At 56.2% G+C, this 24,554-nt stretch overlaps 2 protein-coding genes across 2 annotated transcripts in view; both read right to left on the bottom strand.

The window, feature by feature from the left end:
- Window positions 1-775: 775 nt before the first annotated feature.
- On the bottom strand, window positions 776-12,428 carry BARHL1 (BarH like homeobox 1). The gene is made up of 3 exons (XM_080403064.1): window positions 9,636-12,428; window positions 6,242-6,464; window positions 776-4,716 (listed from the first exon to the last, which is right to left on the bottom strand). The coding sequence occupies exons 1-3, from the start codon at window positions 10,084-10,086 to the stop codon at window positions 4,422-4,424; spliced, it is 969 nt and encodes a 322-aa protein (XP_080259190.1). The 5' UTR covers window positions 10,087-12,428; the 3' UTR covers window positions 776-4,421.
- A 1,658-nt stretch (window positions 12,429-14,086) lies between these two features.
- Window positions 14,087-24,554, bottom strand: part of CFAP77 (cilia and flagella associated protein 77) — a 63,715-nt gene continuing 53,247 nt past the window's right edge. Inside the window, exon 6 of the mRNA XM_080403052.1 lies at window positions 14,087-16,135. Within this exon, the coding sequence (XP_080259178.1) occupies window positions 16,067-16,135 (69 nt within the window). The 3' untranslated portion in view covers window positions 14,087-16,066. The remainder of the gene's footprint in view (window positions 16,136-24,554) is intronic.

The following is a 24,554-nucleotide window of genomic DNA, read 5'->3' as shown; positions in this document are numbered from 1 at the left end:
TGACTCAGGGAGAGTGATGCAGGGAGTGCAAGTTTGGGAAGAGCTGATCTTGTGTGTGAGGGGAAAATATATGACCTTCCCCTGGCTAGCTGTCATGTGTGAATTAATAGGGACTACTGGCAAATTCATAATAGTAGGAATAAATGCTAACAGTGCATCGGTGAGAGACACCAGGAAATCTCAGTGCCGTCTGTATTAACTGAGCACGTGATGTTACAAAAGGTTATGATGAATAATGCGATTTAAAAAAAAAAAAGTAACGGCTTTTTCTTTTGGCTTTGCCCTCTTTTAGCAGATACTGCTGGATTACTTGTGCGATTAGGGAAAAGGAGGAGATTGTTAAACAAGAAAGTGTTAAACACACACCTGAAGCTAAACAGCGTGCTCTTAATAAACTTGAAGGCATATGTGCAAAGTGTGTTTGAATTGTAGCTGCTTTAGCAGGAACCAGATTCTGCCTTTATTTACACTTTGGCAGCTGTAGCTCGGCTCTGAGCTGGCTTTATCCCCTTGCATCTCAGTTCGGGAAGGACCTGGTACCTTTGGAGTTAATTTGTACTCAACTCAAAACACCTTTTCACCCAGGCAGGGCAGGTGTGGTACTGGTGGTGGAGCAGGGGTGGCCGAGGAGCTGCAGCAGGAGCAGGGTGTTGGTGGTGCCAAGGCTCCCGGGTGCTCAGAGGACACAAATGGTGCAGGAGCTGGTGGGTTCCCTTGGCACAGCCCTGGCGTGGAGCACCATGGATTTGTCCCCTTGCTTGGAGGTACGTGGGGTGTGTGGCAGGGGGCTTGGCTGGGGGGGGGGCTGCCTGCGCCACCGGGAAGGGTGGGGAGATGGGCTCTGGGTGTCACCTGGTGCACCTGCAGCTCCACCTGACTGCGCCGGTGCTGGCTTGGGCCAGGTTTGCGATCTTGTCTTACGGTGCATGGCAGGGGCCCTGCTGCCCTTCAGCTTGGAGTTGCTGTTTGGTTGGGAAGTGACAGCACTTGGGAGCTTTTGTCTAAAGCTGCCTGCGAGTCAGACCTGAGCTCGTCTGGGTTTGCTTCCCGTGCTGCTCCTCTGCTCTCACACACAAGTCCTGCCTCTCCCTGGAGATGCTCTTGTGCCTTTTCTCAGCTCTCTTCTGGCTCTGTGTCCTTTGCCAGTGGTGGGAGCCCTCATCCTCCTCTCCTCTGCAGCTGGAACATCTGGAGTTTGCACTTCAGGAATAGGAAAAAGCAAGGAGTCACCTTGGGACAAGGGTCACGGTTGAACGGGCGCTTTCAGTGTCTCAGTGACACACATGACACCTTGGCACGGGTACCCCACAGCTGAGCAGCACCCATAACTGAGCAGGGTGGAAAGTGGCAGAACTTCCCTGTCTACAGCAACTTGTTTTTTAATATAAGTCTGGGGAGAGAGCGGGAAAAGCATGGATGGTTCTGGGCTTTCTATTCTGGCATGGTTTTGTTTGGTGTTCAGATGAAACCGTGAAGTATCCTGGCTGGAAACAATTCTGCTGATTTGATTGAGTTTGTGTGTGTTGGCATGTTCAGCAGAGCAGCTTTTGTTCTTTGTTCCAGGGGTGGTGGTCCTGGTTAACGCTGTGTCGGGAGGGGAGGAGGATGGCCCTGGAGCTGGGTGGAAGCCCAGAAGGGGTTTGAGAGCCAGGATTGTGTTCGGTCCTGGCAAACCCACTGCACTGACTGGTTTGTGTCTTGGATCCAGAGCCTGGAGCTGACACAAACTGACCCCCAGCAGCCCGTCTGTTGGAGTCTGTACCCCGGGGAGAAATCGGTGGAGCAGAACTGGTGCAGTAAAAAAAAGTTCCCTCTAAAAGTTCCCACAATGGGACTGGTGCTCCTTGTCAACCGTGCCATTTTTACTGCTGCATGGAATTGCATCCCAGCACAGCCTGTCCCACCCCTGAGGCCTCACAGGGATTGTGCCCGCGTGGCATCAGCCTCTGGAAATGAATTTCCAGCTGGGCCAGGGGCTGCAGGAGGTGCGGGACTGGTGCTGGTGGGTTCTGTGGTAGCGGGGACCCGTCTCGGCCCCTGCACTCGGGCTGGAGGCACAGCTGGTACTTTGGTGCCTTTGGGGGCTGCTGAGACCCTCCCGCACGAGATGCTGTTGCTGTGGCGAGTGCGGTGCTCTCTGACAAGAGCCCCCAGCGTGTGGTGTCTTCCCTAAAATGATTTATTTTGAAGCTCGCCTTGCTTGCCTCTGCTACGAGATGTCCCTGGAGGAGACGGCTCCGGCCTTCGCTTCCCCCCCAGTCTCCTTCCCTCCCAGGCAGACCCCGCGGCCGTTCCCCCTTCCCGACTTCCTTGGGGGGCTGCCCCACTTTCTCCCACCATCCTGACACAAACCAGCCCCGGTCACAGTGTTACGGTGCTGGCTCAGACCTGCTGTTACAGGAGAGTTTCCAGCTTCTTCCAGATGTGAAATGGCAAATTTAAATATTGCAATTACAAACGTGTAACGAAGCCTTGTACTTCATTAACGGAAGAGGAGGAATCTGCTATGGCTACAAGGACAATTAAATATTAGAGAATGTCTTTGATTCACATTCCTGCTGTGTAAATGGGAGGAAGGTTGCTGTATGCTCCCTGCCTTTGCGCTCACAAAATGAAAAGCACACCCACTGCAAGTTGTCCTTTGATAGATTTTTAATATGATTTTAAAGAGTTTTGTTTGGCCTCATTCTTATTCAATGAGATTAATTTAAAGCACTTATCCCCTGGGTTTAAGTCAATCCATGTAGGATTTGGGCCGGGGGTTTGTTGCCCGGGGAGGGGGGTTGTTTGCAGGCCTCTCTGAAAGACTCCTTTCCCACTTCATTAACCCCGAGCTGGGAGCGACCTCCCTTCCTCCTCCTCCTCCTCCTCCTCCTCGCCCCAGCCGAGCGGCCGGATTTACCAAACTCCCCCATTCACATGCAAAGGACGAGCCGGCCCCACAAAGCCGGGGGGTCTCGCCCCCAGGCGTGGCTGCGCATTTGCCCGAGCCGACAATAACCCTCCCCGCGGGGCCGGGGGGGGCCGGGGCAGAGCCCCCCCGGGCCGGGGGCATCGGGCTGGGCCAGGGCAGCCGCGGAAGGGGGGGGATCTGCAGGGCCGGGCGGGGGATGCCGGGGCGGGGGGTGGCCCCGCAGACAGCCGGGCCCGCCGGCTGCGAAGGGCCGGGGGGGGAGCGGGGGGCCGGGGGGAGCCCGCAGCCCATCTGTCGGCTCCCCGAGCCGGCGAGGCGCTGCCCGGCTGTCCCGGGGACCAGCTGCCGGGCTCGCTGGCCGCGGCCAGCTGAGCGACACTTTTAAAGGGTGGAAACAATCCATTTTCCAAAGCGATCATTTAAAGCACTTAGGCAATTATACACTTAAGATTAGCGTTATTAATTCACCAGTGCCGCGGCTACCCCCGCGCCCCGGTGCGCCCCCCCCCCCCACCGTCGCCCTCAGCCCCGCGGCGGAGCGGCCGGCCCCGCATGCCGGCACTGGGGGGGAGCAGCCCCGGGGAGGGGGGATCTTCCCGCCGTGGGAGGTGGGAAGCTGGGAAAACTTTGCTTTTTTCCCTTTCCCTCGGCGGCGCCAGAGCAAACAAGCCGGGGGAGGAGGGATGGGGGGTGGGGGAAGAAAGGGCCGGCGGAGGCGAGACCTGTTTGTTTGTAAAGAAGTTTTATTTCCACATTTAAAAAAGGGGGGAGCCGACCCCCCCGCGCCCCCCGCCCCGGCCGGGCCGGCCTCGGGATACAGACTGACAAGAATCACTTACACAAATACGCCCTCAGGGTTCACAAATAAATAATTCATATACATTTTGCGCACCGTATTTACATTTCGCCGCTTTTTTTTCCCCTTTTTTTGTTTGGTTTTTTTTTTTTTTTTTAGTAGTTACGGACGTCCCAGAGTCTTGCTGCGGCGGGCGGGGACCCCCCCTCCCCAAACTCCCCCCCCCACCCCAGGTCTTTCCCGGCGGCGGAGCCGGTGCCCCGGGATGGCGGGGAGGGGGCTCTCCGCAGCCGTCCGTGGTGGGGTGGTTCGGCCCCCCCGGCAGTTCCTGGGGAGGAGGCGGAAAGGCAAAGCCCCCCCTGGAGCAGCCGGCTCCTGCCCGTGCTCCCGGCCCCGTCCCAGGCTTGGAGGGGGGGGTGTCCCGCAGCAGCCCCGCTGCCCTTCGGGGGCACAAGGGGGGTTTAAAGCGGCGGGTGCCCCGCGGGGGGGGGGGGGGGCGGGGCAGCCCTCCGGCTGTCCGTCCTGCCGAACCCGCCCTTGCTTCTTGCATTCTTTATATATATTTAAAAAAAGGAGGTGTGGGGAGGTCTCATTTATATATATATATATATATATATATTTGGGGATGAGCGGGAGTCTGTCACTTGCACGCGGCCCCAAGGGGGTGTGCCCCACCCCCAGCCCCCGCGGCCCAGTGGGGCTGCCCGGGGCTCACCGGGGCTGCGCGGCCCGGGGCAGGACGCCGGGCAGCGGGGGCAGGGGCGGGGGGGGCTCGCTGCCGCCCTGCAGTCCGTGGATGAGGATGCGGGGCACCAGGGGTCTCTGGAGGGCGGGGGGAGGCGCGCTGGGGCCGCGGTACAGGTACAGCGCGGCGCCGGGGTCCAGGTTGGAGACCAAACTCTGCGGGTAGAAGTAGGGCGAGGGGAACATCCTCTGGAGCGCTGAGTAGTTGCCCGCCTCGGCCAGCAGCTCCAGGCCCACCGCCGTCTGCCTTTTCCACTTGGTCCTGGGGGGGGACAAATCAAGAGAGGGGGTCAGGGAGGGGGGGATGCTCCAAGAGCCGCTCCCGAGGTCTTTTACCCTTTGCGCGCCCCCTTTCCCCGGGCGCTGCGCTGCTTGCGCATCCGCGCTCCCCACCGCTGGCTCCCGGGGGCAGGCCCGCCTGTACGGCGGGGATGGGGTGGGACCGGGTGGGGTGGGGGGGGGATCAGTCCAGCGCGGAGGAACGCAGGCCTCGTTAACGGAACGAGGAGGGGGGGTCCCTCCCTGCTGTCCCCGCCGCGGCAGCCCGGCGTGAGCGCCCAGGGAGCATCCCCGGAGGCACCGGAGCCTCAGCCCGGCTGGGATCCTGTCGGGGTGGCGATCCCCGCGATATAAATCGCGAGCAGTTTCAGTCCCTTCCTGGTGTGTCAGTTCCAGATTGCAAATGCCGAACAGCATGTGGCACCTGGTGGGTGACCCGGGGGATCCCCGCTCTGCCCCGCAGCCCCGCTGCTGAGCCGGGGCTCCGGGATCCCCCCCGGGCCGAGGGCGCTCGGGCCGCTGCGGGAGTCCGGTGGGGGCACACGCGTGGGGCGCCGTCCCGGGGCATTCGTTTGCGGCATATATATATGTGTGTGTATAGATATATATGCCTGTATATTTTTATATATATGCACATATACGTACCTATAGGTATGTGGGCATATATATGTGTGTGTGCCGGATCTCACGGGGAAGCCCCGGGACCTCGCCCACGTCGGGGCCGCCGGCGGGGAAGGCGGCTGGGGAGGGGGCTTGGGGGGCCGCTTCGGCTCCGGCATGTCCTTGCCGGAGGGATTGGGGAGTATGAGCGCCCACCCCCAGCACCCCTAAACTCCCCCAACCCCCCGACGCGTTGATAAGTCGCGGATCTTTGCGGGTGGAGGAGCGGGACGGGAAATGGGAGGGAAGGTTAAGACCGGGGGGGGGGGGGGGGGGGGGTCTAGGGCGCTGCGTCCGGGGGTCCCTTGTTTGGTGGCGGTGGCAATGGGGGTGGGGGCTGGGGAAGCGCCGGCGGGGGTGTCCGGATAAATCCACTGAAGCCGTCACATGTCTCCAGCCTTTTTACAGATTTGTCGCTAAAGCGCTAAACCTATTTCCACCAGTAAATTATTCATCATAATAATAATTGTGTAATTACTGTAAGGGGCGTTAATTATTGATGCCCAAAGCAGTAATTGGTATCTATTATTAATGGACCGATGTGTTATGCTGTTGTGTTTAGCTGGAAGCCCGGTTCTGCCTCCCCGCCTTGCCGGGTCTGGGGGTACGGATTGCACCCCCCGCCCCAGACCTGCCCGGCCTCGGCATCACTTTTCTCCCCCTCACTTTGGGGTAAAAGGCCCGGGGATGGGGGTGGGGTAAGACACGGGACCGCAGCTCTCCTGGTGCCCGGAGGGACGCGGTGGTTGTGGGGTGCAAATACCCTGCGCGGTTTGGGGGTGCGGGGCCGGGGAGGGGGCAGGATGGGACCCCGGTGCTGTGGCCAGGAGGGAAGGGTGCTTTTTTACCTTCTGTTCTGGTACCACGTTTTCACCTGCGTGTCGGTGAGGTTGAGGGAGGCGGCCAGCTCCATCCTGTCCTGCACGCTCAGGTATTTCTGCCTCTCGAAGCTGCGCTCCAGCTGGGCCAGCTGATGGTCGGTGAAGGCGGTGCGGGCTTTGCGCGGCTTTTTCAGCCGCACCGGGGGGCTGTCCCGGGAACTGGAGATCTCTCGGTCCCCTTCTTCTTTCACTGAGCCGAGAGGGAGGAAGAGAGGCCGTGTCAGGGCAGGGAGGGAAGGGGGATACCCCTCCGAAGAGGGGGGGACCCCCACCGCAGCAAGAAGCCGGAGCAGACGGGCTCAGGTACCGAGCGGGGCTCACGGTACATTTGCTCTGCAGCCCCCTAAATTTTAATCTCGGCTGCCCATGGGGGACCGAGGGGGCCCCGAGCCGGACCCGACCCTTCCCTTTCCCAGGGGCCCTAGGAGCGGGGCGGGGGGGTGTGCTGCAGGGACCCCCGGCCCGGCCCCGCCGCGCTCCTGCCCAGACCCCCCCATGTCCTTCGCCCCTCATTTCTCCCGGGGCAGGACCCTGCTTCGGGTTTATTCCTCAAAACCCAACACCTTTCTCGATGCTGGGATATTTTTTTTTTTCTTTCCTTTCTCCATCTCTTTTTTTCTTTTTTCAACTTAAACCAAAACCAATCTCAAATGACAATTGGGAGCCCCCATTTTTGGGGAAGGCAGTTACCGGGGAGATGCTGCTTCTCGCTCCCCGCGGAGCAGCCTCCATCCTCCCGGGATGCTGCCGGGGCACGGAGCAAACCTCCCTTCTCCTGGGCGCCCAACGAAATACTGAGGAAGGGGCTCCGCAAGCCCCTGCCCCCGCCAGGTTTTATATTAAAAATTGCCGAATGTGACGGGCTGGCGGCGGGTCGTTACCGCGGCCGGTACGTACGCACCGGCGGAACGACGCGGGAATTTACGCCTCGAAACATTAGTAGGAGATGGGAAAAATTCCGAGCAGAAAATAGAAAAGGGGGAAAAAACAAATCCCTGTTTGTGCTCGCCTTCCCCACCCTCCTGAAGGAGATTAGGTGGCAAAAAGGCTCGGTTTATACAAACCGGCGGATTTTGTTGTTTTGGTTGGTGGTGTGTTTTTTGGCTTTTTGGTTGTTTTTTTTTTTTCGGGGGTTTATGTTAAATTTGCGGGTGGCGGGGGTTGCAGGGACAGGGCTGGAGCCGAGCGCGAGCTGATTTCTCTCTGTAGGAAGACAATAATCCGGTTAATTGAGCCACCGGGGAGCGAAACCCTTCAACCAGAAACGGCGGCAGAGACCGAGCCCGGAGCACGGAGACCCGGCTCCGCTTCCCGGGAATTTCCGGGAAGGGGCCGGATCCGGACCAGGCAGGGCGGGGGTAACCCGGGGGTCCCGGGCCCGCTCCTTCCCGGGAAAGGCCCGAAAGTTTGCGCAGAGTTTTGCGCAGAGGGGAGCGGCCCCCGGGCCCCCGCACCCCGGGGAAGGCAAATCCCCGCCGACCCCCGGGCGCCTCAAAAGTTCCTGCTCGCCAAAGGGCTGCGCTCGGCGGCTTCCACGGCCTCTGCCCCGCCAGTCCTAGCTTAAACAAAAAAAAAAAAAAAAAAAAAAAACAAAACCAAAAAAAGGGAAAAAAATTATGAAAATATATATATTACGGATTTTTCGGCATTTTGGCATGGGCCAAATCCTGCCACTGCGGGTCAGGCCCGGCCCCGCAGCCCCTTTGCGGGGTAAATCGGGGGCGTTTCGCCCCAGGAAAGGCTGTTTCCAAAGCAGCAAAAAGGGATCGAGGTGGGAGCGGGGACCTTCCCCGCCACCCCGCCGGAGCGGCGGTTTTACCCTCATTAAGATGTAGTTTCCTCTCCATGTAAGCTGTGTTTTTCCCCTATTTAAACTGTGTTCTCCCCCCGTTATAGGCTGTGTTCTCCCCCCCGATTTAAGCTATGTTTCCCCCAATATTTAAGGGATGTTTTTTCCCACATTTAAGCAGCGTTTTTTCCCGGGGCTGCCCCGTTGCAGGGGCAGGAGAGGAGCCGAGCGCGGCTGGAAAGCGGCCCCCTCCCCCCCCAAAAAAAGCGGCGCCCCCAGCCCGGACTCGGCCGGCTCGGGGGGTTGCGGAGAACCAGCGTTTCTTCGCCTCCTCCCTCGCTGCCATCGCGTCTCGGCGGTTTGGGGGAAGGGGAGGAAAGCTGAAGGAATTCGGTGGGAGGATGTAGGAGGCGAAAACAAAACGCCGAGGTGGGAATCGCGGCTGTTCCCCGGCCCGGCCCTGCGGCACCGGGGGGCGATGCCACCTTCCTCCGGGGTCGCTTCCAGCGCCGGCCCCGGCCCCGGGCTCCGTCCTTCGTTCAGAACGAAAATCCCCCGCGACGCCCGGAGCCTCCCGCCGCCTTCGGAGCTCATTCGGGTGAATATTTTTTCCTCCATGAACCGGTTTTCACGCGGTGGCTCCGGGCGGGCTGAGGGTGTATTTGCAATCGGGACGGGGCTCGGCCCGGTTCTTCCTTTCCTGCCAGCCCCCCCAAAATCCAGCGGCCCCGCAAGGTGCCCCTTTCTCGCCCCAGCTGGCTACCATCGCCTTCCCCTCGCAAACACCCGGCAAAACAATTTTCCAGGGTGAAAGTTTTTGCAGGGGTGATGGGGCGGGATGGGCGAAGGCACCCGGGATAAACTGCTCCGGGGGCGCTAGGACGGACCCCAACCCCCCTGTGCTGTTCCCGTGCCTCCCCCCACCCCGGCTGCCGTCGGAGGAGGCCGGGAAAGGGCGGCAAGGGGCCCGGGAGGCCGAAGCCCCCGCATCCAGCCCCACGGCCCGCCGGCGCCGTGGATGCGGCCCGGGCTCCCTCTCTGTCGTCCTCGTTTTTAAACCATCCCCAAAATAATAATAGAAATAATACAAATCCAGTCCAACTCCGCCGACTTTCTTTTTCGTTTCTCCCCGGAGCAGGGGAAATACCCGGCAAACAAAACCGTGGTTATTTTATTATTGTTTTCTTTCTTTCCTTTTTTTTTTTTTTTTTTTCCCCCTCACAGGCAGAAATCCGCCTCCGGTTCTTCTCTCCCCTTTCCCCGAGGGTAGGAACGAAACAGTCGCATCTTCCCGGCGGAAAACAGCCCGGCGCATCCCCCGGGCGCGTTGGCGAAGCGCCGATCGCCTCAAGCCCTTCCACCGGGCCGAGCCCCACCGAACCCCCAAGTTTTCCCAAGTTGGTGCCGACCTCGCGGTCATTTCGGGGGCGACCGGTGCGGCGACCCCCCGCATCAGCGGGGCGCGCCGCAGCCGGCCCCGCAGCGAGCTCCCGGCGCAGCGGGAGCCTCGGGGCCGCCGGAGTCTTTGGGTCCAGGCCGCCCTGCAAAGCCCAACGGAGGAGCGGCTCTTACCTTTGTACTCCGAGTCCGAGGAGGAGCTGCTGGTGTTTTTTTCCATTTTCTCCCTAAAGTCCTCGCCAGGCTTGGTGGGGATCCTGCCCGCCGGCTCCTGCCCGCCGTGAGGTCCATTGGTGCTGGAGTAAGGGGCGCAGGCGGCCAGGGGCTTGCAGTCGGCCAGGATGTCTCTGATGAGGAAGGAGGAGGTGACGGTCCGCGACTGGGAGGGAGCCGAGACCTGCCCCGGTTGGAGGTGCGCATCCAGGCCCGGCCGCGGCCCCGCCGCCTCCAGGCATTCGCGGCCCGGTGAGCGGGGCGAGGGGCACCCGCTGCTGCCCTCCGAGCGGGGGCTCAGCTCCAGCGGGGACCGGCCGTCGCCCGCCAGCGGGTCCCCTTTAGGCACGGCCGGGCTGCCGGCTCGGTGGGAGAGGATAGAGTCGATCCCAAACCCGGTGGAGCCCTCCATGGCCCCCGCGAGGTGCCGGCACTCACACGGGCATTGGCGGGGAGGGCGCGGCGGAAGCGGTTTGATAATGATAATTAACAATAACAGGAGGGAAAAAAAAAAAAAGAAGAAAATAAAAAAGAGGGGAAAAAAAGGTAAAAAGGAAAAAAAAAAAAAAAAAGAGCAAAGTTCAGCCTGGGATCCGGGCAACAATTACTGCAAGGCTCTCCGAGGTGCTGCGCGTTAGATCCAGGTCTGCTCCGTCTTCAGCATCGCGCCCAGCTGCACTCACAGACAGACAGACAGAAGAGGGGGGGAAAAGGGAGGCAGAGTCAAACTTTGGCCGCCAAGGGGGTGGGGTGAGGGGGGACGGACCCCAGCCTCACCCGGGGTCCCGGCGCCTTTCCCGGCCACCCCACCCTTGCCCGGAGCGGCGGCGGCGCGGGGCTGAGGGGCAGCCCGGGGGCTCCCAGCCGGAGGTGGGGAGGCAGCGATCGATAGTGAGGCTTCGCAGCGCCTTAACCGCTTAATGATCCAGAAATCAATGGGGAAGGGCGAGGGGAGGGCGGAGGGGGTGGCCAGCCGTCGGGCCGCCACGGCGCCCCCCTTCCCCGCCAGCACCTCGGACAGCGCCCGGCGGGGACCCGCGGCCGCTCCGGAGCCGCCGGCGCCTTCAGCACCTCGGACAGCGGCGGGAGCGGCGCGCCCTCCCCGCGGGGGGGGCGGGGGGGGGGGGGGATGGGGGGAGAAAATGAACTTGTGCCACTCCGGCTCGGGGACCCCGGCACCCCCCCTCCGTGTGAACGCGCCCATTGGCCGCCAGGCGGTTTGGGGGATGTCACTCCCCGGCGGCGACACCTTGCAGCTTGATTAACGGGAATTAATTGCCGCCCGGATCCCCGCGCTTTCCGGGCGGTTTCCGCCCTCTTTTGCTGTCATTATCCCGCTGATGGGGCTCGTAATGGGATGATTAGCCGGGGGGGGCGGGGGGGTTGTCGAAGGGTTGCTGCTTTCTGCTCGCCTCCCACCGCAATTAGCCGATCTGCTGGTCCCTCCCAAGCAGGGAAAGTTTTGCTGGACGTTAAAATAAATAAAAGGAAAAAAAAAAAAAAAAAGGAAAAGGAAAAAAAGAAGACAAAAAGAAAAGAAAAAGAGAAAAAGAAAAGGAAAAGCACAGAAACCCTCCCCAAAGCTCCAGCGCGGAGGCGGTTGCTCCGAGCCCGAGGTGAGCCTCGGAGCTGCGAATTTCGTTGAATCCCCTCGCAACCGGCGGGGGCCCGGCAGGGGGGTCCTTCAGCGCAAGCAGCCGCGGGGCCACCGGGCAGCCCCCCCCTCCAGCGCAGCCTCTGCCGGAGCGGCGGGGACCGGGCATCGCCTCCCGCCCGGCGCGGCGGCCCCGGGGCCGCTCCTCCCGCTCGCCCAGCGCCCAGCGCCGGTATGACTGGTGCAACTGGGAAAGGCCCGCGCTCCGGGCGGACTTTTCCTGCCGTGAATCCCGTTTGAGATAAACCCCCGATGGCCCCAGCCTGGGCTGCCCGCCCTGCCCGCTCCCCTACCCGTTCCTCCCGAAGACACCAAGTTTCCTCCCTCCCGCCCCGTCGCGGGGGGGTGGGGGGCGGGGGTTGCTGCTGTTGATCTCCCAGGCTGGAGAGGGACCGGCTCCCGCAGGACTCCCACCTTCCTCCCGGGTAGGCTGGCTCCTGCCTCCTCGAGGGTTTATTTTAGGGGCTTTTCCTGGGGGCAGACCCTTCGCCTCGGAGCTGAGGAAAATGTCCGCACCCGGGTGCGTGAAGCTGCGCCACTTTAAAGCGCTGTCGCTGATTATTTCTCAAATACTCGATTTCCTCTGTTCCCCACCTTCCCGGCCAGGCAGCTGCATCTTGTCCCTCTTCCAAAGCCGCCCTTGGCCGGCAGCTTGGAGGCGATCAGCGAGGGGGTAGCCTCCCCCGGGAGCCCGGCTGCCAGCTGTCGGGCAGCGGCGCAGGCAGGGCCCCCAGCACCTCCTGCCCTCGGCCCTGCAAGCTCGGGGCCGCCTGGAATCGGGGCAGCGGAACAAAAGAGCCTTCTAGGAGGATAAACCCAGGCACAAAATCAGCGGCGGCCCCGGTCCCAGCCTGCCCCCCACCCCCGGGGGTGCCGCACGCCCGGCGCTGGGGGCTGATTGTGTTCCCTGTCCCTGGGCGAAGGGTCCGGCTGCTCTGCCCGGGCTCCCTCCCAGCACAGAGGCGTTGGGGGCCAGGCTGGAGCGTCCTGGGCTGCCGAGGGTCGGTTTTGCAGCATCCACCTCCCCAGGTGGGGCTGGGCCAAGTGTCCCTTGGGCTGGACCAGAGCAACAGATGTGCGAGAACTGGTCCCAGTGAGAGATGGGGTTTCCCAGCTCATTGCAGTGTGACTGTGTTGGCTCGTGGGCTCCAACAGCCTTCCTGTCCAGCCACAGACCCCCGTTTGGGATGGAGATTGGCCCTGGGATCAGGACCAGCACTGAGGTTCTGTTTGGGACCAGGAATGGGACCAGAAGAGGGAGCAGGGCTGGAAGTGGGTTTGGAATCAGGATTTGGATCAGCCATGCAGGGACAGGCTTGGGCTGGTGGCTCTGCTGCTGTAGTTCCTTCTCTTGAATAAAGTGCCTGCCCCCAAACAACTGCAAGAAATTTTCCAGTTAGACTCACTCTCTGACGCTGTGCAAGGTTGTGTGTGTGTCCGTGTCCATCTGTCCAGCAGCTACAGATGCACTGGCTACTCATGTTCTAATGTCAGTGTGGCTGATACTAATTAATAGGAATTATCCATATTATTATTATTATGTGTTATATAGTTGTTTCAGAACTAGACTCCCCAAGGCAGAAGTGTGCCCCATTCTGCCCATATATGGTGTCCCCCCATCACTGGACACTGGACAAGTGGGGTCCAAATGATTTGTCTGTGGCTCCCGGCACAGGCAGGAAATCCTGTGCGCAGACCACTGAGCTGCGTACACTGCCTTCTCTGGGTGCTTCTGCCCTTAAAGCCCATTTTCTAGACTGTTCCTGTTCACACAGGCATGCACTAGATTCGGAGCTCTCTGATGCCAGTTGCATTTCCCATCAACTCCTCACCAGCCTCAGTTGCACCCCAGGGTGGGCCCTAGGACTCTGACAGCTCTGAGAGCTGCCGTGCATCCCACCTCACCGGGTGCTGCTGATGGACAGGGTTGGGGTCTGCTGGCACCAGTTGCCCGTGTGGGTTTGGCCCTGGGCCATGGGGCAGGGCTGGTCCCAGGCGTTCTGGGAGCCTTGGGGTGTGGGGGGAGCCCTGATGGGGCTGGGGGATGCCTCCACAGCTGGGCCAGGGGTTGGAGGGCACAGGATGCTGAGCTGTGGTGATGACTGTAGCAAGAGTTAGTCTAGAAATATCTGCTGGTGGTACAGGACAGACCAGTGTCCTGCAAGGGTTGGGCTTAGGGAGGAAAATCCCCGGAGGCTCGGCTGTTCTGGATTTCTCTCTGAAGCCAGGCTGGGTGCTCAGAAGCTGTGCCCAGGCAGGTGCAGGGGGGTATGCTCAGCAACGACAGGCTTCGGTGGGATGCTCCGGTAGCCACACGGATGTATCTTCATGGGAAGGAGAAGGGCAGGGGCGGCTTGGGCTGGGGGGCAAGGGCAGAAAGGGGGGGGACAGTCCGCCGGAGGTTCGCAGTAACGGGGAGGAGCAGGGCCCGGCGGCGGGGAACTTGCAGCAGCGATAAACCCCCCTTTACCGGTGGGTGTCACTGCAGGACAAGGAGCCTCCGGCGGCGGGCGGCCGGGACTGCGCGGGGGTCGGGACCCCGGCCCGGGCAGGGGGAGCGGAGGCGTGTGGGGCAGGGGGAGCGGAGGTGGGGGGTACGGCTCGCCGCTCGGTTGTGCCCCCCAGGGAGCGTGGCCGCGGTGGCACCTCGGGTGGGGGCCGGGGCCGGGCCAGGCAGGGTGGGCTCCCCACCCCGGGGCAGTGGGTGCCCCCTGATCCCACCGCCCAGCCTGTCCGAGCGGGAAGACTCGGGCCATCTGGGGCACGACGGGGCACAGCGGATCAGTGGGACAGGCCACGAACCCCACCGAGCAGTGCTCCTCCTGAACGAGGTTGAACTCTTGCCTTTTGGGCTCCTGGTCTCTTTGCTGGCTTCCAGGACCTGTCCCGGATCAGCAGGTCTATGTGGCCTTGGTTCACCCGGCGTGTGTTTGCCAGCCCCTTCCCAGTGCTGCAGGACTCGCTGGAGCCCCTTCCTTCCCTGTGCACCCCCAAGGACCGCAGCAGTTGCCGCAGGCAGGCACAGATGCTGTGGCTGGACTGAGAGCTGGACACGGCTCCTGCCAGGCAGCAGGGCAAACCTCACGCCTGGGCTCCTCACACACTTGGAAACAGCATCATTTTTAGCAAGACAAGTTGTTTAAGGCCAGGCTTCCTCCTCCCTGGGGAGGTGGGAAAGGTCTCTGGTTATAATCCACCCCTGCCAGCATGGCAAACCCTACTGCTATCCTCCTAGTTATTTCAGATGGGTTTTATTTACTGTTTTATTTATTGATTTCCCTATTACTAAGAAAAGGGAACACATACCAGGGTTTCCCCGGTGTGGAGCAGGTGATTTCTTTCCTCCCTCCGCTCAGGTGTGGGCAGGGTGGAGTTTGCTACAGCTGCTGCTTTATATAAAGGGCAGGTTGAGGCACCAGCTGCCCCCAAGGAGGGGATGTGGGAAATGCTAGAGCAGCCAGTGTGGAGCCTTCCTTGTCCTCAGAGGGGTAAGAAAAGCTGCCCCTGCGGTTTACTTTGTTCTTGACTTCTGAGCAATGCAGTTTAATGTTATGAAGGATTTTTGCTCCTTGAGGTTTGGGTTGAAAAGTTTGGCTGGAAATGTTGTGGGGGGTGAGCTCTGGACTCAGCATGGCTTCTTTGTGTCCCTTGGCTGCTGGTGTGTAGGACAAATGCTGGGCACCCCCCACCCCTCTGCAGTGCTTGTTACTGGCCCCACCTGAGCTGGGACTGCCTGGGACAGCAGATGTCACCTCCCGGAGCAGGGCCCTGGGGTGAGCACACCTCATGATGAATATGAAAACTGAGAGTTAACATTGGACTTAAATATTATCTGGTACAATCTGAGCTATAACAGTAGATGTGAGAAGCAGGCTACGCAGGAGTAATTAATTATTCCTCTAGTAATCTTGGAGATGCACAGTTAACCACAGTTATTACCAAGTGGTATTTTCTTAAGGTGCAATGCCCTGTTGGGAGGAGATGGATTTTAAATGTGTTGGTCCCTGTCTGAGCCTCTGCTGTCACCTGTTGGTGACCAAGCTGGGGTTTGGGTGCTGTGATGCTGAGTTGATGTTGGTGGAGTTTGAGTTTGTTCAGCAACTGCTTGAGAGGCTCAGCCCTGAGGGACACTGGGCACCAGCAGCTGTTTGAGGGTGAGTGTGGAACTGGCTGGAGCCGTCCTCAAGTGAAGGCACCACTCTGTGGTGGGGCCTCAGTCTGGCAGCGTGCTTAAAGCAGGTGTTTGGATGCCATCACACGGCGAGGGCTTTGCTGAATCAGGCAGTGCTGGGAAGCTTGTTTGGCAAAGAAATGAGAAGGAGTGATGGGTTATGAGGTATTACAGATTTGGTATCAACTGGGATACGGCTGAGTTTAATGTATTTGTTCAGAACAGGCGGTGAAGGAAACTGGTCTGCTTCCCTCTGGGGCTGTGCTGGTGCACACACCGCCCCACTCCTGGCGTGCGTGGTGTTACCTTGAGCACAACGAGAATTGTGGTGACTGGACAGAGTAAGGTGGTTGTGCATCTGACACGAAGCAATGAGCAGGCTGAGACAGAATCATTCCTCTATTATTTATGATTTATTTGGCTATATCTGCTTTAGCATAACTTTTTAAAACCAGAGAAAAAGCCTATGGCTGGCACAGGGTCTAAGGGCAGTGGTGCCCAGCACAGTGCTGTGGTCCTCGGTGTGTGGGTGCTCTGGGGAAGGGGATCACGTCTGGCAGGCAGCTCTCAATGGGAGGCACTGGATGCCTTTTTATGAGCGTCACGGTCTGGAAAAGTACTGAGATGAGGCCCAACCTATAACGAAAGGAGCAGATAGAGGATTGGTTACAGCGAGCAGCCAGCCAGCGAAAATAGGTTGTAGCACAAACAGGGAAGAGACTGTGGATTGGCACAGGGTTTTTGCCTGTTTGGGAGACAGCAGCTCCAGCTGAAGTTAAACACTTAAAACTGAGGACTAGTTTTCTGATTGACTTCAGGAGGTTCTTATTCTGCGCTAGTAACAAGACCTCATAGCCTTGCTACAGTATGTTGCTTGTCTGATGCTTTCAAATGCTGGCATGCCTTAGGGTGGACCCTGAAACAAATATGACTTGTTTGCTACAATACAGGACTGTGCTGTCCCTGAGGGGCCAGGGTGGGCTCAGGGCTCTCAGGAAAGCCCCTGTTGGGGTTGGGGACTCCTGCATGACCTACCCAACAAACACACAAGCAGCCTCTCCCCAGGAATCACCTTCCAGGTGTGGGTGTGTGTGAATAAATGCCCATGACAAATAAACAGAGGGGAAGTCACCTGGGGGAGGAAGGTCCTGGGGCCCTTTGGGGTGAGCCGTGGGGTTACAGACAGCCAGGTGCAGCAGACCTGTACGGTGGGTGCTGAGGTGCACGGGTGTCTTCATGCACAAAGTGGGTTTACCACGGGGGGCCGTGGGCTTTACCTGCCCCAGTGTGATTCACACAGCTGCCTTGTGTGGATGTGTCATGCTGCTTCCCGCTCCCCCCACCCTGCTCAGGCTGGCTGGATGTCAGGTTTTGCATATGTAAAAATACACAGCAGTCTTTGCCCTGAAAAGCTTGCTAGTGATCTCATTAATCAAGACAAACAAAGCATATTTAGCTATTCCCCCTCTCTGGAGGAAGGTGTTCAGGTACTTAAATATGCATTTGAGTGCCTAACTTCAGATGGCTGTTTCTAGATGTTTTTTGCTTTCTCACATGCAGCAGCAGTGACATAACCCCTCTCAGGGAGGGAAAGGTGAGGGAGGCAGAACCAAGGGTGCTAAAGTAGGTGGGCAGCCCCTGGGAGCTGACAGGGACGATCCCCAGCCGGGCCAACTCCAACCTCCCATTAAAGATGCAGGAGTTTTTTCTCATAGAGCTGGGATTGTTAGAGAAATTCAGTGCCTGCAGGTAAGGACAGCTGAGCTGCTGCTCTTGAATGTGCCTCTGCCTCCCCCATCATGCTCCCTGCCCACCAGTGCTGGGAACTGGGCAGAGGGAAAATTCTCCCTGGGACTGGGTTGAAGCCACAGGGGAGGGAAAGGCCGTTTACTCATTCCTGTCTTGGTACAAAGCTCTCAGGTGAGAAATGTCACACTGAGCCACAACTGGCAGTAATTAAAATTAGCAGAGCCTTGACAAAGTTGTGAGGGATGCCAGCTTCTGCCCTCAGCATGAGTAAGTGGGAAGCACCAGGTGTAGGACAGGGGACAACTGCTATTTTAAAAAATGAGAAACCTTCTCATAATGAGGGCCAGTAATTAGAGTCAAGATAAGGGTGTCCTTGGGTCAAAGGTCTTATTATGACAGAGGCTGGTGTTGAGAAGGCCACACCAGTGATGAATACTCATCTCTGATTCTTCTAATTCATATTTTAAATTACGATCCTGAAGGTACTTCCTCTAGAGACAGCTGATGATCTTTACTGTTACTCTGACATGGTTATGGGCTGTTATGCCAGGGTTTTGTTTGAATCGTGGATTTGGAGCATTGGCTGCAGCAGGACAGGCATGCCTAGTTTGTGGTTTTCCTTGCAGTATGCTGGAGCTGCAGTGGGTTTCAGCTGAAAAAAACCAATGTTTTGCTGTTCTTCATTGCATTTGTTATTGGCAAACGAAAACCTGTAGGACACTTGCAGCTGGGATGTTGTAATCTCTGTGTCTGCCTCAAAGAATTAGAGGGGCAATGAAAAACCTTATCACTCCTAAAACTTAAATATGTATTTGGGAATTATTTTCATTTGGGTTTCTCATTTATGATAAAGCTTTACATCTGAGGACTGTAAACAATCACGTGTTGAGCATTAGTACAAAGAACATGCGTGGTGTGAGCAGAAGCTGGTATGTTGATGGGAGGACTAATAAATGGCATGTGAGATGCAGAAAGACTGAGCTGGTACAGGGAGGGCAGAGCTGCCCTGGCAGCAGCAGAGCACACATCCCAGATACCAACCACGGTTTCATGGGTGCTGTTGGTGGTGTTGGGGTTTGTTGAGGTGGGTGCTGGGGTGTGTGTGCCATAGCTGCTGGGCAGTGTGAGCACCCTTGGGTGATCAATAAGCTGAGCTCCTGGTGGGAAGTTTTAATGAATAAAGCTGGATTAAATTTTGTGATGATTTATAGGAGCCATCGAGAAAGAAGCCATGAAGAGGCTGAAACAAGCAATAAGCAGCACCAAGCTCTCCCTCTGCCCTGGGAGGATCCACGCTTGGCTGCAGGGTGATGTGGTGGTACCCGTTCCTCTCCCAGCCCTGCCTGGCTCTGCCCGCCTGCTCAAAGGCAGCTTCCCAGCCTTGTACGATTTGGCACTTAAACAACAAAGCCGCCCCTAGACAGTGTAGTTTTTCCATCATCCATTTGATCGAATCCTTTTAGTGGGTGACAAAACACTTTCTTGAGCTCTCTTTACAGGGAACCAATCTCTATTCCTTTTTCAAAACCTCCCTCATTTACAGGAGTCTAACAAATCCTCGGCCTTTTAAGTCCTCTCCTGTTTGTTCGTTGTTGTTTTTTTTTTTTTTCTCCCAAACAAAACGGTGCCATGTTTGTAGATATTTTTTTTTGGGGGGGGAGGAGGGAATAAAATGCACAATATGGAGAGGGGTAGGGTGTACACACTGACGCACGCCGTGCCGAGCATCCCTATCCAGACAAAACCCGCGCGCGCGCACATCGAGATGCAAATGATTTCCGTGAAGCTATCACTTGTAAAGCTTGACAGAAAATAATGAGAAACACTAAATCTTTTATAAGGTCAACACTCAAGCAGCTGTCAAACAAGAAAAGAATTTAGCGAAAGATCCGCAAAAACTTCCATCGCCTCATTAAATCCAACAGGGCCGGGGCCCGGCGTGGTGAGGAGGCACTGGGGCGCCTCCGTTTTGTGTCAGTAATTTGCGGTGGAGGAAGAGGGAAGACGAAACAGCCAGCGCCGAAGGGGCCTTGGGGGAGGCTGGGGAATCGTTAGTGCGCCAGGAGCGGCCTCGGCTCCTAATTGGAAGCATTGGGCATTATCAACGGAGGATTTGCCTCGGCTCCCTGACAGCTCTCTAGGCCTGGAATGATAGCCCACTTGTCAGTGTAAAAGACCATTAAAAACAAACCATTTTGATTTAATTGGAGGCGGTGTGCTGGGGGCCCAGGTGAGGCGCTTCATCAGCCGATGTTGGCTGCTGATGCCTTTTTCCCCCTGTATTGATGGCTTTTTTTTTTTCCTCCCCTCCCTTTCAAAAACTGTCTAGGAAAGAGAAAGAGGTGCTGAAAGATCCTTCACAGCCGCACCGAGAGCGGCTTTCAATAGGGTTGTCAACAAATGCCATGACAAGTTAGAGAGAGGCAGGTACTTTTAAAACAGACGTTATTCCATCCAAGATGAGCTGTGCTCGGAGGGGTGTGTTGGATTATTAGGGTTACAAATACTGTGGCTCTTCCTGGCAGCAGTGTGCTTAACTGCCTTAATGGATGAGGTTGATTTTTCTCTCCCCACCTTTCAAATCCTAAGAACGATAGCGAAATGCAGGACAAGGCAGTCTGGCCTAAATGATCCTCGTTCGCTTCAACCCCAGGAGGGTTTCAGAAAGTGCTCAGCAATTTTTGGCTGCTGTATTTAATGTCCCGTGGAGATTTGGGATTCTTTTTTTTTTTTTTTTTTTTTTTTCCCCCCCTGAAAATAAGGGCCACAGATGTTTACTGGAGTCCACTGGTCAGTTGGTCTGGGCAATAGTACGAGTAAAGGAGAATTAAGGCGCTGGAGTTGTAACCTGGTACGTACCTCCCTTGGCAGCTGTCCCAGGGTCAGACTGGAGCCGGTAGCTTTCACACCAACCTTGTGTGTTTCTGAGATTTGAATCCTGACCCTTTTCATGCCAGGCAAGAGTTGTACTTCTCATAGATTTCTTTTGGTAAATAGCATCTCTGCAGAAGGCAGAATAGGCTGGTGAATGAAGCCCCAAGTCCATTTGAAAAGAACTTCTGTGGAATTGTGTATGAAACAGCAGGCAGCACTGAAAGCAGTGGTAGGTGCTCACCTGTAACCTGACACAGTGTGTGTGGTTTAACTTCACTGCAAGCACCCCAGATCTGCTTCTTCATGGCTGAATATTTCCATAACAGCAAGGGGCACTGGTTGCCAGCAGTTGCTTGTGCTGCATTTGGACACCAGGGCTTGGATATAGGTGGAGCCTGCCCTGGAGATGGCCCAGGCTGTAAGGGTGCACAGGGAGGGGAGGTGTTTTCTTGTGTCCATCAGTAGATCTTGGAGAGCAATGAGAACAGCAGAGGAATGATGGGCTATCATGTCCCTGAGGGACACATGAGGAAGGGTTGAGCATGGCAGAGGGCAACATCAAGGTGTGATGGAAAGGTTGAGTGTCCAGGGCATGTGCAAAGGGATACTGGGAAAGGTCGGACTGTGGAAATGCTTTGCTGTGATTTGAGCAATAGCATTGCTGGAAGCTTCAGCTATTAGGCAAAGCAAGAAAACCTCCAAAATCTATGGGAAAATGGAGTGATGATGACCGGGGACTGGAGCCTGCATTTAGTGACAGAATGACTGCAGTGTGGGAGGTGACATCCCTGCTGTGGTGCCAGTGAAGATGTGCAGGGATTGTGCTCAGGGTAGCTGGGTCTCTGCTGCCCATCTGCAACTCTGCAGGGTGTTGTAGTTTCTTTTTGCGTGATGCCTGTTGTAGGCAAGGTCATCGCTGGAGGCCAGTGGTGCTGCTTTGGGTTGTCACTGTGGGGCTGGGACCCACCAGTTCACATCACTTGGGCTGAAGGGGCATTTGATCTGGTACCATGGCGACAGAAAGCACTTGAACTCATTGCTTTATTCTTTAAGCACTGTTTAGGCCCCAGGAGACAAATTTTAAAGCACTCCAGCTCCACAAAGTTTTGCTGCCCTTAAACCGGGGAGGATAAATGCCATAGCTGAAAAGCCAGCCCACTGGGCGCTGTGCCTGTCGAGCCTAGGTTATTTAAGCAGAGTCTATGGCTTCTCTGACAAGGCACCAGTTGCAAGATTACATGAGCTGTGCTTGTCAGTTCAGCTCTTTAGACAAAAATAGAGGTAAGGCATTAAAAAAAAATGCGGAACATTTTTGTGTGTATGTGTTAAACCTCAACTGTTAATTCTGATGAAGGATCAGGCTGTGAGCAGATATCGGATCCCTGGTGAGAATCAAATTCTGGAGCCCAGAATTTTGCTGCAAAGTTTATACAGTGGGGATTCCTCTAATTACTTTCAGTGGAAATTTACCTGACAGAGCTTTCCCAGGTAACGCAAGGCATATGCGGGAGAGCCGCTCAGCCGTTGACAGAGCCTTTGATTTTGTGCCAGGTTGCAAATTAAGTCTTTTGCCAAGGTACCCGAACACTTGCTCGTCAATTGCTTATCGCTTATTCATATCGCGCATCGAGCGCAGCGTGTTTCATCTGCTCGGGAAGGCAGTGCATGTTGACAAAAGTGTTGTCCAAAGTTGCTGCATTTTCTTTCCTCCCCCTGTTTGGTCAAGTAAACAAGACTATTCTCTCTGGAAAGCCACCCTGAAAATCTGTGGAAGTTGGAAATCTCTAACGAGCAAAGGAAAAACGCTGGTGTGTGTCAGTGACATGTGGTGCACGGAGCTGTTTTGACACACGGGTGAGCTCTGCCCTACATCACTGCTGCGTGAGGTGTCTCTACCTGAATCCTTCTGGACTGACTTGGCAGAGCCCTGGAAATGGTGGAGCGGCCAGCATTGACTTACCAGTTTGAATTGTGACTATCAAATGTTCAGATGGAGGTAGCTGAAGCCTCACCCTGGGCTGGCCCAGGCAAGGCTGTGGGGATGCTGTATTTTGGCAGCAACATCCTTTCCAGAGTTTGGTTGACACCAGGAGGGGTGCCATTCTGCCTGAGCCAGCATGATACTAGTGATGAGTGACACAGGGACAGGGGACATCCCGTGAACATGGCAGGCAGGAGTATTTATCTATGTCCATGCTGGGTGCCTGAGGTCCAGTTCCTAGGGCATGTAGTCCCACATTTACAAGTAAATGAAGTCTTGGTGCACAGTCCCAGCTGTGGCAAAACCCGAGCCCAGGAATCATATCACTGCAGGCAGAGCAAGGCAGGGGCTGTTTGCCTTGGGGGGTGACTGAGGAAGAGGAGGGCACTTGCTGAGGTGAGTAAGGAGTTAATTTCTGTTTGAATTTTGTAAAAAAAAAAAAAAAAAAAAAAAAAAAAAACCACAAAAAAAACCCCCACAAAACCCCAAAAACAACAAAAAAAAAACCCCAAAAAAACAAAACCAAAATACACTAATTCAGCAACTTTCCCTAATGAACTGCCCATCAGGACACGACTGGCTCCCTGCGACCTGTTTGGAGGGCCCAGGAGACCACCCACCAGGTCGGTCCTCCAGAGCGAGATGTGGAGCGGGAGCGATCACCCAGTGTAGGAGAGCCTGTAAATCACGCGGTTAGCTTAATAGCGTGGGCCATTATTCTAAAGCAGTGGTGCTGAAAGCTAAATCCAAATGAAAATATAGTCAATTTGTCTATACTTTACTGACTGAACGACTATGTAATGTCATGCAGCCCTTGCAATGCAGGGAGGCAGCAGAGGCAATTAGCGGGGAGGGCAAAGCTCCTTTTTCTTGCCTTATGCTTCCACCACAAGCTCTAGCATGGTGCCAGGACGCAGTCTTACAGGGACTGAATGGTAAGTCCAGTTTAAGAGCCAGTAGTGACATCCATGCCCAGTTTCTGCAGCTCTCTGTCAGAGGTCAGGATGGAAATAGAAAAATCCTCCTTATTGATTTTTATGGGTCTAGAGGAAGAAAATTCTCCTCTTCCTGCTGCCCCCTGCTTTGGGTTACAACCATCTCAGTAGATGGGTGCTCTGCCCACAGCAGGCCAGCCTGAAGGGGATCATGCCAGATGACAGGGTGACTGAGTGACAAGAAGGATGAGTGGCTCGAGGGCATGTCACACCCCTGCACCTTGCAGCAGCCTCAGGTGATGTGGGAAAATAGTCCTAAGTGGGGCTGTGGTCAGGGCCATGGAGTCTCTGAATACTGTTGCCCAGAGTCTGAAGTTGTTCCCAGGTCACAGGCATCTTCTGTAATGGCCAGAGCAGGACAACGTCACTGATGGCTGGTAGGAAACAATATGCAGATAGGAGCCTGTTAACAAGCTTTCTGTAAAGTGGTATTTTTTTGTGGTTGCTTTTTATATTGCTTCTCGTGCAGTAGGGTGAGGGCGTTACATGGGTTAAAGACAGTGTTTTGGTGAACTGCCTACAGTGGTCAGTGCTAACGGCTGGCCTGCCCAGGCCATTGAGTCTTAAAGTCATAAAGTAGTTATCTACCACCATGGAAGAGCCCAGGAAAGGCTTCATGAGGACAGAAACACAAGAATGAGCTCCCTCACCTCTTTGGAGCGCTGCTCTCGATTGTCACCCTTGTAAAGGAGGGATCGATGGTGACTCCTGGAGTCCCTGGGTTTGGGTGAAGGGGGAGTTCATCGGTTTATCTTTTAAGACTCTTCCACCATCACCTATGGAGATCCCAGCTTTCCAGAGATAGTTAAAGCACCATTTGGAGGCTACCAAGTGTCTTTATGACTCACCAGCTTTCTCTGGGTTGTTACTGCTTTGAACTGGGTTATAGATGTTCAAGAGGACTTACTTGTCCATGGAGGAAACAAAGCACTGAAACTGAGTAATGAACTTCCTGATTCAAGATCTAACCTGGGCTGTACCTGTTAGATCTGCAGCTGGGGAAAGTCAAACCTTCCAGGTTAATGTAATGGGAAAGGAGGACTACAGAAAATCTGCAGAGGCTGTGCAAAACGAGCGGTCCCTCCTCCCCTGGCTGCTGCTCCTGGGAAGGAGGGGAAGAGGAGAGGAAGGAGGAAGGCAGAGGGAACAAGAAAAGACTCAGAGGGTTGAGAGCTGTGGCTGGGGGAGGAACCCAACCCAGTCATGGATGAAACAAAAGGGAAAGCATGAAGGAAAACACAGGCTGAAAAATGAATAGTGATGGAAAGGTCTGGGGTGAGCGAAGCTCTAAAGAGGAGGCTTGCCCCAGTATCTCGTGTGACTTACACAATCTGTTTAACAGCAATCGGTCATGTTCTTTCCCTGACACTAGCTGCAGCAGCAGCTCTGTGCTGACAGGCAGTGGGGATAAATGATTACTGACATATGCTAATCGGACAGTCTTAGACAGGACGTA

Source organism: Falco punctatus (genome assembly GCF_963210335.1).
Source record: "Falco punctatus genome assembly, chromosome: 9".
NCBI classification, from domain to species: domain Eukaryota; kingdom Metazoa; phylum Chordata; class Aves; order Falconiformes; family Falconidae; genus Falco; species Falco punctatus.
This window is presented reverse-complemented; position numbering and strand designations above follow the sequence as displayed.

Bases quoted from the DNA above. Each gene is read 5' to 3' on its own strand.
- BARHL1 (XM_080403064.1), bottom strand. From the start codon at position 10,086: ATGGAGGGCTCCACCGGGTTTGGGATCGACTCTATCCTCTCCCACCGA. The intron at 6,465-9,635 runs GTAAGAGCCGCT...CTCTCGGCTCAG, and splicing joins CTCGGACTCGGAGTACAAAG to TGAAAGAAGAAGGGGACCGA. The intron at 4,717-6,241 runs GTAAAAAAGCAC...GTCCCCCCCCAG, and splicing joins ACGTGGTACCAGAACAGAAG to GACCAAGTGGAAAAGGCAGA.